Source organism: Accipiter gentilis, chromosome 16, assembly GCF_929443795.1.
Source record: "Accipiter gentilis chromosome 16, bAccGen1.1, whole genome shotgun sequence".
In the NCBI taxonomy this organism is placed as follows: domain Eukaryota; kingdom Metazoa; phylum Chordata; class Aves; order Accipitriformes; family Accipitridae; genus Astur; species Astur gentilis.
The window spans coordinates 5,597,381-5,612,602 of NC_064895.1; the positions used below are offsets into that span (position 1 = coordinate 5,597,381).

A 15,222-nucleotide genomic window follows, 5' to 3' on the forward strand; every position below is an offset into this window, starting at 1 on the left:
AATGGTTAAACCCCTGAGCAACAGTGCCTGACTGGAATGACCTTGGTGTTGTCTCCTCTAGGCACCCTGAAGGCTACTACCTACAAATCCCACCTTCCCGCAAAGGCAGAAATGTCTTTCAGAAGTCTCATCTTCCCAACATCAATTATTAATGTCACCTTAAGGACAGATGGGATTGGTGTAGGTGCTTAGAAAAGAAACAGTGTGCTGGAGCCTGTCCCTGAGGAGCCAAGTAATGCTTGAGGACACTTTAAAACAGGAAACATACGTCTCCCCCCACAGCCTTGCCAACTGTTCCCCCTAAACTAAGCACTCCAGAGGGAATACAATATAGCAGGGCAATTCATTTAGCCCCAGGGGCCTCTTGAACAACAGTATCGTAACATCCTCTCTTGCTGACCAATGTTTCCTTGAAGCATCCCGCTTGCCAGCCTGTAACCATCTTTTCCCTACAACTATCTCCTCTTTTCTCCTTCTGTTTCCAGCTTAGAAGACTTTTGGTACTTACATTTATTGGCCTGTGCTGGTACAGTCTATAAAACAATGATGTAGTTGTAGCCGATGTCGCAGCTGTAGTTGATGTAGCTGTAGTCATCAGTCTTGTCAATCTTACAAGACAAACTTCTAGTCTGGACAGAACATTACCACGAAAAGAAAGCTGAGTCAAATCTGAACCCAAGCAACAAAATTTCTAACTGTAGACAGTCTGCAGGTGGCATGGCCTCCTTTTTATTCTGTATGGTATAACAAATTGGGGTTAGGAACATATGTACATACAAACATTTTTTATTCTTCCAGCCTGGAAGGCTATTACGACTAAAGAAATCATTAAACGTTTCAAGTCTGAAAACAGAGCTATTGAAAAGAGAATGTGTTAAGTGCGAGTATTTGGAACTCTGCTTTCTGTTTTTGCTAACAACTCAAGAGCTTGTGTGACAAAAAAAAAAAAAAAACATTTTGATGAAGTTGCTCGTGGAGAAGACTTGTACTTTCTGACTTCCTCACCCTAAATCTGTGTTCTGCTGAAGACTTCTCTTCTTACAGACTTTTTTTCCCAACATACTATTTTGAATTTTAAACTTTCACATTTTTTTAACTTAAGGCTTCACAATAACCTTCTGGCAGAAAGCTACTGCCTTCTGTCTCTGCTGGCAAGTACAAATTCTGGTTATGGGTTCCCCCAAGCATCCCTTTTTAATGAGTATACAGTACATTTTCAGCTATGTTCTGAATGAGTAGTTTTGCTTAGATAAGGGCAAATATTCCTGCACCTTACAAAAAGACGCTTCTTCCTCCCAGAAAGCAACAACAGAGAAACGTGGATTCAAAAATATTAACATAACAACCTGAAAATGAAAAGAAAAGGGGAAACCTAACCTTTCAGACCTTTTTTTATATGGCAGAAGGAAGCAAAAGAACAAGCTCTCAATTAAAAATAAATCCCTGTCAAGTTACCTTTAAATCACCCTGATTAGTACAAACAGTCTTGACATATACACTCCCCCATACCGTCTATAGGGAACAGAGAGAAATATTGCCTCTGTTCAAACTCATAAATTCGGGGATTTTATGGCAGTACATTAGGTACTTAAAATAAAATGGAGAGATTACAGTCATTAGGTTAGATCATCTTCTGTAATTACCTTGTTTAGGTACCGCAGTTCCACGCTGAGCTCGAGTCAGGTTGGTGGAGATTCCTCCTGGAATGCCAAGCTTCGGTTCCACAGTCATCTTCTGGCTCTTTTGGGTTTGGCAAAACTTTTGAGTCACACGGCGTTTGTAAAAGTCACTGTGACAGCTACCTGAGTCTGTGGAGAGCCTGAAATGTTAGCGGGGGGGATGTCTTATCTCAGTAAGGCACTAACTCAGGTGACAAGTGATAATGTGCTAAAGGCCAACAATGTTCATGCATGTGGTTTACTGTCACAGGATGTAAGAAAGGAGAGAAGGCGTCTTTTGCAGTCACAGTGATTTTGGTGCCCCGTTATTTGGCCTTATCTAGATGCTAGGGGGGAAGAAATTACCACTTGTTTAGCTCAACAGAGAAGGAGCCAGGTCCCAAAAGCTCAGTAAAGCCCAGAAAATCTGCAGAAGAACGGCAAGCCTCAGGAAACAGTAAATCTAACCCAGGTGAGTCAAGACCAAGTAAGCACACACTATATCTTACTGGAGCTTCTGCAGAATCTGCTGTGAGCAGGGTTAAACAGCAACTTCTTAAATTAAGAGTGCTTACCTAAAACAGCGCAGCAAGAAATGATACAATCATTACTGGTTTCGACTAGACCCAGACAGCTACAAATGGAGTTTATTTATGACTTTTTAACTCTTCCAACTCAATAGACAACACAATGAAACATAACTAAACCCGATTGTGAGCTCTCGGGCCAGACGCAATGCAAAAAACCTCCTCGTTTTAAAAATCCAAGCCTCAGACTACTGCAGGCCAGAAAGGAAGAGTCTTACCTTAAGCTTAGTGACCGTTTCTGTCTTTCTCACAATCGTTAGCGAATTCCCCCCAGTCCGCTGACAAGGAGCAAGCGGAGGGGTGTACGTGAGGAGCCTGAGCAGCATTGACTGGGGAATGCTGCGCAGCAGCTTGGCTACATGACGGCTGGTACTAACAAGTATTAGCATCATTTTACTTTCACGAATGCAAAAATGAGTCCCCGAGGCGTTTTTTAAAATATGGATGAATACTAAGACTTGGATCCCTCCTCTGGAAGTGTTCTGGCCGGGCTCCGGAGTGCAGCGGGGTTGGGAGTGAAGGGGGAGAGAGGATTGGGAAAGGCCGGGCAGGGAGGGAAGGCGGGCAGGGAGGGAAGGCAGGCAGAGTGCAGGCAGGGAGGGAAGGCAGGCAGGGAGGGAAGGCAGGCAGAGTGCAGGCAGGGAGGGAAGGCAGGCCGCGAGATGGCAGCAATGCCACGTCTGTCTCGGCAGCCTGCCTGCCCCTGGATTGTCTTTTGGCTTTTTTTTTTTTTTTTTTTTTTTGAGTGATAACCGCAACGTTAATACATAAATACAAGCTTATTACAAAGTCAGCCTACCTCGTTCGGTGCCCATTCACCACCTTCTTGCAACTTACAATCAGAAAACAACTTTGCATATTTCACCACCAAAGAAAACTCAGCATAAGTGAATAATTACAACCTTGAAACTACCTTTCCGAAGGTGTTCACGGTTCTGTCTTGCCTTCTTATGAGCCTTTGTATTTTAATTATGGCTATAGGTAAGCGCTAAGTATGGAGTCAGGGCCGGTGTGAGGTGATGGTGGTGGCGATCTGTACAACGCTTTCTGGACCGAAAGCCGGGTTTGGGTGCTCTTGTGCCATCCCTTCGCAGGTAGCCCTGGCACTGGAGCCGTTGTTGGCGAAGTGCCTCACCTGCCCGGGCCGTGGGAGCATGGGCCGGCCCTGGGTCACCGTTTCTCTTCCCTCCAGCTCAGGGAATCAACCCCGCTGGATTCAGCACGGTGGAGGGTGGGAAGCCTTCTGCGTACTGCCGTGCCTGATTTTGGGGGGTTTTGTTGTTGTTGTTTTGGAAAGGAGAGGTAATGGTTGAATTCCTCTTGGCAACGAGAGCCACCGGGAACGGCAACATAAAGCCCACAGCAGCGTTCCTCAAGGAGATGTTCGCTCTCCTCCTTCCCCTCAGCAACAACAGCTTGTTCTGACGAGCAACTTGGAAGGCAGGAGCAGGGCACATTTCGGACCCGAAACCCTTCCTCCCTCCCGACTGGGGGGCACCAAGGCACTGAGGAGTTTCACCTGGGACTAGGGATTCCCGTCCCCCCCACGCACCACCCGCACCCCACATGTGGGCGGAGGAGGGAGCCGGGAGCGGTGTAGCAGGACCCCCCCCCCCCCCCCCCCCCCCTCCCCTGGGCAGGTGCAGCCCTGGAGCCGCCACCCTTCCCCGCAGCGGGGGGCAACGGGGCGGCGTTGGGGGGGGGGGGGGGGGAGCAGCCTTGTCCCCCCCGGGCGGGGCCGTGCGGGGGCCGGCCGGCGGAGCGGGCAGGCTGCGGGTTCGGCGTGCGCCGGCTGCGCAGCGCCCGGCCCCTTCCCCTCTCCGTGGGAAGGGGATGGTTGAGTCCGGCGGCGGCGGCGGCGGCGGCGGCTTCTCGTGTGGCTGGCAGCCGCTCCGCTGCGCTGCCTGCGCTGCTCTCGCCGCGATCCCTCCCTCTCCCCACCTCCTCCTCCTCCTCCTCCTCCTCCTCCTCGCCTTCCTCCTCCTCGCACTCTCCCCGCATCCCTTCTCCCGCCGCCGCCCGGCTCTCCCCGCCGGCGGCCGTGGATGCCGCGCTGCCCGCGGCCCCGGGTGTGCCTCCCCTCCCCTCCGTCCCCTCCCTCCCCTCCCCTGGGCGGGCGGCGGGGCCGGCGGGGCCGGGGCTCCGCGGGCGCTGAGCGGCTCAGCCCCCGCCGCGGAGCGGGACCGCTGCGAGGAGCCGAGCGGGGCGAGGCGCCCGCCCAGTCCTGCAGGAGGCGCCGGGCGCTGCGCGGCGCTCGGGACCCGGAGCGCTCCTCTCCGCCTCTCCTCGCCCTGGGGTGGTTTCTTTGGCGCTGTCCTTAGCCCCCGCTGTCGCTCGGAGGACACGGTCGCAGCCGAGAAGAGCCGCCGGGGTGTTTTTTTTGGGTTTTTTTTTTGTTTGTTTGTTTGTTGTTTGTTTTTTTTTTTTTTTTGCGGGAGCGGGTGCGTGTGGGGAATAACCGCAGACATGACCGCGTGGAGGAAATTCGAGTCTCTGCTGGTTTTCTGCGCGGGGCTCCTCGCTGCAGCTCAGGGTAAGGTTTGGGTTTCTCGCGCTGGGTTCGTGTAGGCTGTGGTTATGGCACCGGGTTCCCCCTCGCCCCCCCCCCCCACCCCCGCGGCTAAGCCGCTGCCGCCCGCCTGAGCTCTCTTCCCCTCGCTCCGTGGCTGCGCCGGGAAACGGAAAGCTCCCGGCGCCCGCTCCCCGCTTCTCCCTGCCCGCCTGCCGCCGCTGTTCCCCCGAGGGCTCCGTTCCCCCGACCGGCCGCTTCCCCCGGGGAGACACCGGCCCCCCCCCAAGGAGTTGGACAGCACAGCCGCAGCGGTGCTGCCGGGGGGAACCGCGCACATCCAGCCGCCTGGGCAGCGCCGGAGTTTGGGAACACTTCGCTCCCCCCCACCCCGCACACGCACCAACGGCACTCGCCGCCGTGCGAGGGACGGTCCCCGGGCCGGCAAGTTTGGCTCTTCCCCCGCCTCCCCGGCTTTTGCCGTTCTCAAGGAAGGGAAAGGGGGGGAGCGCGGAGTGGGTGGCCGCTGAGAGCCGCCCCCGCCTGCCTTCGGCCGGCTCCGCGCCCCGCAAGTTCCGCGGAGGCGGGGATGCGGCGGCGGGGTCCGTGTCCCCGTCCCCCTCCTCCTCCTCCAGCCGCCCGTGTCCGGGGGCAGAGGGCTGCTCGGTGTGCGATGGGGAGCGTCTGGCATCCCCCCCCCCCCCGGGTTTCTCCTTCAAATCACCGGGGGGGGGGGGGGGGGGGAGGGAGGAGAAACGAGGGGGGGGGGGGTGACGGTGGAGAATTGGGTTACACAACTTCAGCGCTGGCCTCGGCCCCATCACTTGCCTCATCGCTGGAGACGACAACTTCCCCGTTATTCGCTTCGCCTCTCGTTAGCCCTGCGCTTTTTCACGCTGGGAAGAGAGACGCGAGTGTGGGAGGGAGGCAGGGAGGGAGGGAGGGAAGAAGGAGAGCGGGAGGCTGCTCGCACCGAGCACCTGTCCGCCTTCCAGCCGCTGCCTTCTCCCACCCCGCTCCCGGCTGGCCCTGCCCGCCGCCGGGAGGACGGTTCCCCTTGCGCTCTGCGCCGTCTGAGGCTCCCTTAACCCTTCCAAGGCGCTTTACATCCTTCCCACCATTTTCTTCTCCTCGCTGCTTTTTTTTTTTTTTTTTTTTTTTTTTGCCGGGGTGGCTGGAACGGGGCGAGCCGGGTTCCCTCGGCCGCCCAGGCTGTCCTCCCTCCGGCCGGGATCCGCAAGGGAGAAGGCGGCCGAAGGCTCTGCCCGGTGGGGCCGGGGTGGGAGCTTTCCCCCGGGCCAGCGGGAGCGGCTGCGGTTCCGCGGTGGCTCCGCTCCTCTGCGCGGCTCCTGCCCGCTGCCTCGGTTCACCAGGCAACGCCAGGCGGCTGCCCCCGGCCGCGCCGTCTCCGTGGGGAAGGGAGCGCGGGGGAGGACGAGGAGGAGGAGGAGGAGGAGGAGGAGGAGGAGGAGGAGAGGCGCCCGGCTTTCCTGGGGCGGCTCCCGGAGACTGGGCTGAGGCACTGCCCGGGCTTCTCGGCGTGGCCGCCCTCCCCAAACTTCCAGCATCCCCCCCACCACCCCCCCGCGCTGCCTCCCGGTGCCCCGCACCAGCTCCGGGCTCGGCCGCCGCTCGCAGCCCCGCACACCGACCGCGAGTCCCGGCGCTGCCCCGGGCCGGGGGGAGCTGGGCCCGGCCGGGCCGGGACGAGCGGCAGGCGCGGTCGTGGCCGGGCCGGTTCCCGGGGCGGGCCGACACCCGCGACTCATTTGTTAAATACACTGTAGCTGGTTGTGTCGTTTGACATTTAAGTGTTTTCTTTTCATGGCTGACAGCACATAGGAAAAGCTGGAGGCTGGGTGATGGTTATTCAGCGGAGATCCGACGTGGTTTGCTTACATACAAAGGCTTTGCCAGGAACGCTTGGGCACTGCCTCTGATGCTGCTCTGCAGAATGTAATTATACCTCGCTTAATGTGGAGCGGCAACACACCTACTTAAAGGCTACAAACTGACTTAATATTGAAGTCAAACAACAGGTAGAAGGGGAGCCAGCAGGGACATTTGACGTAATTCTTTCCCATTTACCTTCCCAGGCAATCGAGCACAGGTATCTATATTTAGTCAAATGTAATCCTGAGGCCAAAATTACATTTATAGTTCAGAGAGTGAAAGAACTCCTTCCTTAGTAACATGAAGAGCCTAGGCTTTTGGGAGCACATAACATTTTGATTAACAGGCGCCCAGAACGCTCTGTTTTACCAGCTTCTTGGCAGACGAATCGTTTGGCAGTTGCTGTAATAGGAATTCACCTGGGTTTTGGTTGGTTTGGGGGGGTTATGAGAGGGAAAAAAAAAAAAAGTACTGAATTTCCACAGGCGTTCCCTTATCTTTCAGTAAAATGAGAGGTGGGCTGCTTTCCACGTTGTTTCTCGTTATGAAATGAAATGGAAACCCTTTGTTGCTGTGCAATTTTCTTTAACTTTTTAAGGGGCGAGAAAGGACGAAAATGAACATACGTCGTCGTTCGTTGTGGTAGACTTGAGGCGCAGTTCTGTACATTTCTTTGGACTCGTTTTATCTGAGTGATGCATCTGAGTGTTTTGGGAAACATTTGGGGGATTCTTCCCTGTCTATTATGCTTTAAGCATCAAGGGAAATTAGTATGGAGTCATTTAAAGGAACCACTTTCCCAGAAACTACCCTATCATAGCAGTTATGCTTCGACAAGACAGGCAGCACAGTGTTCAGCTCTGCATGTTAAGCTGGGCTTGTTTATAGAGCCATTTGCTAATTCTGATAGGTTATATCCTAGCAAAAGCAAACTTAAAAAACTGTTGATTTGCTCAAATCACAAAACACGTCAGTATCATTTCTGTAAAAATTCATTCTGCTGAGGAACAAATGGTAGATTTAGACTGAACTCAGACTAAAATTCAAGATAAAAGATTAAGATACCTTTCTGCTGTGTCCTGAGGTCTGTGGACAATGAATTTTCAATGTAGAAATGCATATTGCTTAATATTTCAAATTGTCCCGGTACATGTTTTCAAGATCATTTCCTGGACTTGTTCGGATAACCAAATACAGCACCTTCATCACCACCTAATTGCCTCAAACAAAATGTGCATAAGCAGGCTTACGCACAGAGGTATCATTCAGATTAATGGATGTAGCAAAGGGAAAAAAACCTTTCTGTTCTTAAATTGAATCCAGACAGTGAAAGGACTCCCATATCTACGGCTTAGGATTTTGTTAAAAAAAAAAAAAAAAAAAAAAAAAGAAAGAAAAAGAAATAAACCCCCAAACATTTTATGTACCCTCTGTTCGCTGCTATCACGTCGTCAAAATAATCGCTGTGACTACATCACACAAAGTTACCACTATGTTTAAGGCCTACTCCTGTTGGACTGAGAGTGTTTGTCTCTTTTAAAGTCATGTATTTTCTCTCTCTCCAAAGCAGTGTTTCTCAAACTGCGAAGCTGGTCTCTCTAGAGAGGCTCTGTTCTCTTCCAGAGAAGACTAAAGCAATTCTAGGGAAAATGAGCTGAAAAAAAGAGGATTTTTTAAAGGAACCTCAGACCTAGGTGTTGAGTACCTGCAACGACAGCTGCAAAATGAAGTTTTCTATGGATGTGTTCCCCACCCCCCAGGCCGGTGAGGAAATGGCCATAGAAAGGCAGAAAAGAGAACAGCCAGCTCTGACCAGGAAATATTTTAATGTAAAAATGCATTTATATTTTGGTAAGATCCGTATCTTCCCAATTTTCCATCAAGGTATGTGTACAATGTCTTTAACTCTGTATGGGAATAGGAAATATGGTCTATTTGAATATAATACAGCGGAGAGCATATCCGTTCAACAAAGATTCCCCAAACAATCATTTTAGACCTCTGAACCTGTAGATGAGGTTTGAATTCCCAGGCAGTACAGGGTTATCAGTTTCTCTGTGGGTGGAATGGGATATTGGTGTGTATGGAACAGGATACTGGTGTGAGGAGCTGGAGATGGTATACAAGCACATACAGCTGAGAGCATGCGTGAACTTTAGGATGTATTGAAATCTGTGAGGGCACTTCAGCACTGTCTGTGATCTGCATATATAGGAGCTGTTCTGCAGAACGTTTTCTATTCATTTTACTGACTGTCACTCCCATGTCCCTTTATACAGACACGTATGATTTCGACCAGGCGTGGATTTTTTTGTTGTTGGGGGAGCAGTTGTAATTTTTTGCCCCTGCAGACCGCTTTTTCTATACAAACATGGAATCTAGCTCTTCATCTTGTTATTACTCATTACACGATAGTATTATTACATATCCATTGATATATGCAAGTTTTTAAAAGACATCTGTGGGACTTTGGCCTCAACACCATTTACATTAATGAAAACTTTGGCCCCACCAAATTAGGAACAATCTGAAAGTGTAAATATTTTAAAGAGAAATGAATGCATTCAAGATTTAACATGCTCTCTAGGAAGGCTGAAAAACCCTAGGGACCGCTGATTTCAACTTTTTTCAGGACACGTCATCTGTATACTGTCACATTCAACTTCCTCTTGCAACCTTTTCTCGGAGAAGTAACTGCTTAATAGTGTGACTGTGTAAAGCCTCCAATGAATTTAAAGATAATTTGATTTTGCTCAAATCTGTATTGAACTGTCATGTCTTCAACCATGATGACATTATTCTGCTAGTAAACAGCTGGAAGTGTAAGCACAGATCTTGCAGCGTAGTGCCGGGCTGCCTGTAAGCAGCAGTGGGATGCAGTGTGGAAGGGGGAATTGCTGGTTTAACTATACAATCCACCGAAGCAGTAACATAAGTATGAGACATGATCTCTAATAAAACTCGAGCATACAACTGGATTTAAATCAGGGTCACTGAATAAGAATCTGGCCTCTAGTTTCCATATGGCTGCAAAATTAGCCAGATTAGACTGAGCTAAATTGGATGTTCCCCCAATTTCTGCAGTGAACAAAGAGTAAGAATCATATGGAAATTCTTCTAATGTGTATGAATCACTTTCTTTTACTTAGATGTTTTACTCTTCTACGTCAGTTGCGATTTCCTTTAAACCATTTTTATCAACGAGTAACTTCTGAAATAGGGAAAAATGTCATTAATGCCTGAGGAAAGCTGTGGGAACTTACTTTGTCCTCACACATCTTTGTTCTGGCTGGATGAAAGACTTCACTCCACTATATGGCATTTCTGTTGCATTTAAGAAAATCTACACTATGTTTGTTATAAGCATTTCTCAATGGAATAACTGCTTAAACAAATTACTTGGATTATTGCTAGTGTTATATTGACACACAAAGGCAACATTTATCTGTTGCCTGCATTTAGTAATTGAACGGTAAATGGAGGCACGCATGCACTGAAAACTCTTACAAAAGTAATAATGCATCTTATTGCCAATAACAAGTCGTACTTGCTCAGAGACAGTGATTTTTTTCTGCATTTCTTACTCATATTTAGAAAAAGAAAAAAAAAAAAAAAAAGAGAAAATGACAAAAGTTTCTTGCCATTTTTATCCGGAGGGCACATTCAGTTAAAAGAGCAGAGCAAGATTTAATCACTGATACGTTGCTGATGATTAACCAGAATTCCTCTTGATTAATCAGCATTTCATCAATGATTTGCTTTTAGCAAAAGATAAGCAAAAAAAAAATATCGCAATTTCTTGCAATTATAGTAATGCTTTAATTTCCAGCATAAAAATTAATCACAGTTTGTTACAGCTTTGTAATTATTAAATTATGCATTTTAACAATAAATTCATACATATTCTGAAAGAGTGATTCCACTTCTTTCAACTTCATTTTTTGAGTCATCACTGTCATGTAAATGGTAACTTCGGACAGTTGTGAGGGCCCCATTCTGCTGCAGTGGAAACTGAAATTTCTATTGATTCCAGCAGTAGCTGGATTGGCCAATTTTGAAAAGATTGCTACTCCAAATAAGGCAGGCACGGTAGATACTGCAGCTGAATAGTGGAGCCAGACCTTGTTTAATATGTGCTCCTGTGGCAGAGAACTTCTGACAATGTTTACATCCATGTATGACTGAAAAAAAGGAAGACTGGATGAGTCTGAGCAGTCAACCTTGATAATATTAGAAGATTCATATATTTATGGAAGTAATTTGTTTTTAAACAGCATCCCTGATGTCTCCAAGAATAGTTTTATCTGACCTCTACCTTGCTTCGTCTTTTTTTTCCTTAAAGAAATTACGAAGGACAATATACGGAGAAACCTAGTATCATTTTAGTCTTTGGATGTTTTATGTCTCTCTTACAGTATCCTGTGGATACTGAAGTACAGAATCATGTTCCGTATTCATGTCTCCGTTGTACAGTGGCTTTCCAAAAGAAACATTTGCAGCACTGCAGCTGACACAGAGCTGAATAAATAATAATGAATAAAACTTTGTGTGCAGTATTTGTTTTGCAAACTTGCATAAAATATGGTCAGCATTTTAAAATTACATTTTGCAGCACTTGCTTCACGCCTTATTCTCAATTTCAAGGCAATGACTTTTTCATGCAATTTTGCCAAACATCAAGTTTTTCTTATTTCTTGTCTGAAAGTTTTCCTTGTCTTTTTTTATTAAAGACCCATTGCTAAGCCTATATTGGAGTTTTTTTATTGAAATGTTCTCACAATTCTGTTGTTTGCAACAAACCCTTGACATTTGGCAGAGAGCAAATCTACATCTGGGGATATATCTTTTCCTCATCCTATGATCTGCGGATCAAATGTATCCATGATACAATACTTCATAAATCATTGTTTACTTCCTTTGACCTGTATTACTCGCCATATCGTGTTCACATATGAAAACCAAGAGACCACAAATACTCAGACTTATATTTTGCTGAAACACCAACAACATGCGGTGCACTGGGAACAAAAGTGCAGCCAGCCTTGCTTTGTATTTGAAGCTCACGTTCAAGGGTGGGCCTAAACACACTGGGGACCACAACCAGGATTTTCTTTTTTAAATACTGGCCCAGCTGTAGCTTGCATTTAAAGCATCTTCACTGTGCTTGCAACGCCTGCTGCTGAAATGGATGGGCGAACTTGGCTCACTTTGATTAGTGTATCCAAAATACATGAACGAGAGCTTAGGCTTGGCTTTGGGCATCGTGCTTGAGCTAGAACTTGCCTTGTATGAGTGCATCAGGGGTCAGTCTGAACTCATGGTGTGTATAACACGCACCGTGTAGTCTGGGACCCACCTTGTACTGACGGTGTTCAACACAGCTAGAGGTGCAAGGAACAGGGAAGTGATTTTGTCAGGAAGCAGCTGATGTTGGGAAGCAAGCGGCTAGATACCGCAGGAATACACGTCAGCTCATGAAACCTGTCTTGCCCTGAACCATAGGAAAAAAAAAATGCAGGTGACTGTGAGGATAAGAAAAAAAGAAAGAAAGAGTGATGCTTCTTGCACAACAGTGAAGTTTTTGAAAAGGCCATTTTGATAAAATAAAAAAACGCCAAAGTGTTTGACTTATTTTTAGACTAATTTTACATGCTTCTGGTTGTGAACCAAATGGTCATGACAAATCACACTGTTCTCACTAATGTCTGTGAGATATCAATGCAGAATCTGACTGGTTCCAAGTGACTAAGTACACTATTTTAGCTTTGCCCCAGCAGCCAGATTCTCTGTTGGTATCCTGCTGATGTTTCTTTTAATACATAGATTGAGTCATACCAAGCATGGGTTTTTTTTTTGGGGGGGGGAAGGCTGTTTTGTAATTCACTTTTAGAACCTCATTACAATAAAGCAACTGCTAATATCACAATCGGTGACCCTCTGCATTTGCAGACAACTCTCCTGAGAAATTAAATTGATTTTCTTTATCCTAGCACATAAATATCCCCAGCGCACACTTTGACCCATTGTTTGCAGTGTCTCTAACGCTGAAGAATGTAGTGTTAATAGATTTTACGAAGTCAACAGTGGCAGCAGTAGTAGCATTTTGATTGTGAGTTATACTCAACCATTTCTATCTTGCTTTCCTATGAAACCTATATAGTGGAGGCTTTTTCGTGGTATTTAATTAAAATAAACCTGTTCCAGTGCCTACTACCCTCATAGTGAAGAATTTCTTCCTTACATCTAATCTAAATCTATTTCAGTTTAAAGCCATTACTCCTCTTCCTACCACTACATGCCGTTGTACAAAGTCCCTTCCCACCTTTCCTGTAGGCGCCCTTTAGGTACTGGAAGGCTGCTATAAGGTGTCCCCGGAGCCTTCTCTTCTCCAGGCTGAACAACCCCAACTCTCTCAGCCTGTCTTCACAGGAGAGCTGCTCCACCCCTCTGATCATTTTTGTGGCCCTCCTCTGGACCTGCTCCAACAGGTCCATGTCCTTCTTCTGCTGGGGGCCCCAGAGCTGGACGCAGTACTGAAGGTGGGGTCTCACGAGAGCGGAGTAGCGGGGGAGAATCCCCTCCCTCGACCTGCTGACCATGCTTCTTTGATGCAGCCCATGATACAGTTGGCTTTCTGGGCTGTGAGCACACATCGCTGGCTCATGCTCAGTTTTTCATCCGCTAACCCCCAGAAGTCCTCTGCAGGGCTGCTCTCAATCCACTCATCGCCCAGCCTGTATTTGTGCTTGGGATTGCCCCGAGCCATGTGCAGGACCTTGCGCTTGGCCTCGTGAACGCCATGAGGTTCACACGGGCCCACCTCTCAGGCCTGTCAAGGTCCCTCTGGATGGCATCCCTTCCCTCCAGCGTGTCGACCGCACCACAGGGCCTGGTGGTATTTACACTGAAGATACACGATGCCTCAAATTTTGTGGCCTATCTGAAGAGCATCTCACTCCACTGGCTTTCACTAGTTATATAATTTATTTGGTTCTGAGGAGAGTTTAACCTTTAATTGCTTTCGTTAGCAACATTTAGTAAACAGACTGATAGCATGGAGATGATCTATGCAAACAGCAAAGAAGGATTTCTTCAACTCATGTTGCCATGACAATTTAGATTTTTCCTGTCAACTCTTGAGAAGCTCTAAAGTAATTTCTTTAAAGCAATGAATCAGGGAATATTTTGGAAATTGAAGTTGCTCTCTTTTTTCTATTTAGTATCATTTCACACAGTGAGGGGCCTCACCCAAAAGATTTTAAAATCTACAAACAAGAACTATTGCAAAAAATATAATATCACGACCCCCTCTACATGGATCTCTGGTGATTGACACCAGCAGAGAAGCTGACTTCAGGTGCATTATCAAGTGATTTAGATTTCATTTATTAACTACATGATAATAAATAGTCATAATAAAATTGATAACGGAGAGTGGAGAGGCCAGCTTATAGTTGTCATTTTGATCTTCATGACAATATTTTATCTTGCAGCTATTTTGAGGCAATTAGATTACAGAAGGATTATAGAACAAAGAAGGACTAATCATTTTATTTTTGTTACAGTTCCAATTACAAAATTAGTTCAATGAATGAGGAATAAAATCAAAAGGCTGTTGTCCACATATTTAAATTACTATCCAAGATATGTCCCATATACAATGTTATTACCACTCAAATTGAACTTCCTTCTTTTGATTTGTTTTAAATGAAATGGATTGTTTTGAAAATACCTAAAACTAGTTCAAACTACTTTAATTTAATCCTTATAAAATAAATTACTGGCTTAAAGAGGTATTTCTTAGGTTGCTGTTAGCAGTGAGGGAAACATGGTAAATGAAAAGAAGATAACGTGAAGTGCTGTTTCTGCTGGGAAAATAAGTTTCTCTGTGTAGAAGACAAGAAAAGTAGCTCAGTAATGGTTTTCTTTTTAAAATGTTCCTGGCAGATGATGGCTACTGAGTTGGTGTAGTTTGTTTACTGCTTTGCAATGGATTTGAGATGAGTCATATCACATTAGAAGGAAAATTGAGAAGTTGTTTTGTCAAAGTGAATTCAGTTTTCCTTTTTTTTCATATTTACTCAAATTATTAGTTCTCTTTAAACAGAGACACCTAATTGATTTTTTTTTTTTTAGTGTTGATTCTTGTTGTGTCCATACATCTGAGTTCCTATTGCTAGAAACGGTAAGTCCAGATCTACAATTTCTGTATACTGGATAAGGTGACTGAGCTGGAGTCTCCAGTTAGCCTCGTGCATCTTCTTTGAAGGATTAGCCATTTTATTGCCAAGCTAGTTTGGACCACAATACTTTCAACCTCTGCAAAAATGGTTGTGTTTTGCAAGCCTTTCTATCCCCTTGCCTTCAGAGCGGGAGTTGGCTGAGTAAGGACTATAGGATAGGTCCTCAAGATTTCATGTTGTAGAGAAATCTTTATTGTGTCGTATTTCCTTACTGACTTTGTAAGTCCACTTTACTGGTAATGCATCTCAGTGTATCCAGAAACAGTGTTAAGGTAAAGTGGTACTTACTTATATGAATATTTGATAAAGAAACAGACTTGTGGATAGAATAC

At 46.8% G+C, this 15,222-nt stretch overlaps 1 protein-coding gene and 1 long non-coding RNA gene across 2 annotated transcripts in view; one reads left to right on the forward strand and one right to left on the reverse strand.

Annotated features, from left to right (window-relative positions):
* Positions 1-514: 514 nt before the first annotated feature.
* LOC126046362 (uncharacterized) lies at positions 515-2,529 on the reverse strand. Its single transcript, XR_007508323.1, has 3 exons — positions 2,464-2,529; positions 1,644-1,808; positions 515-629 (listed from the first exon to the last, which is right to left on the reverse strand). It is a non-coding gene; the product is annotated as an uncharacterized LOC126046362 (long non-coding RNA).
* Positions 2,530-4,682: 2,153 nt separating this feature from the next.
* CSMD1 (CUB and Sushi multiple domains 1) overlaps positions 4,683-15,222 on the forward strand; it is a 1,244,565-nt gene continuing 1,234,025 nt past the window's right edge. Inside the window, exon 1 of the mRNA XM_049818613.1 lies at positions 4,683-4,778. Within this exon, the coding sequence (XP_049674570.1) occupies positions 4,712-4,778 (67 nt within the window). The 5' untranslated portion in view covers positions 4,683-4,711. The remainder of the gene's footprint in view (positions 4,779-15,222) is intronic.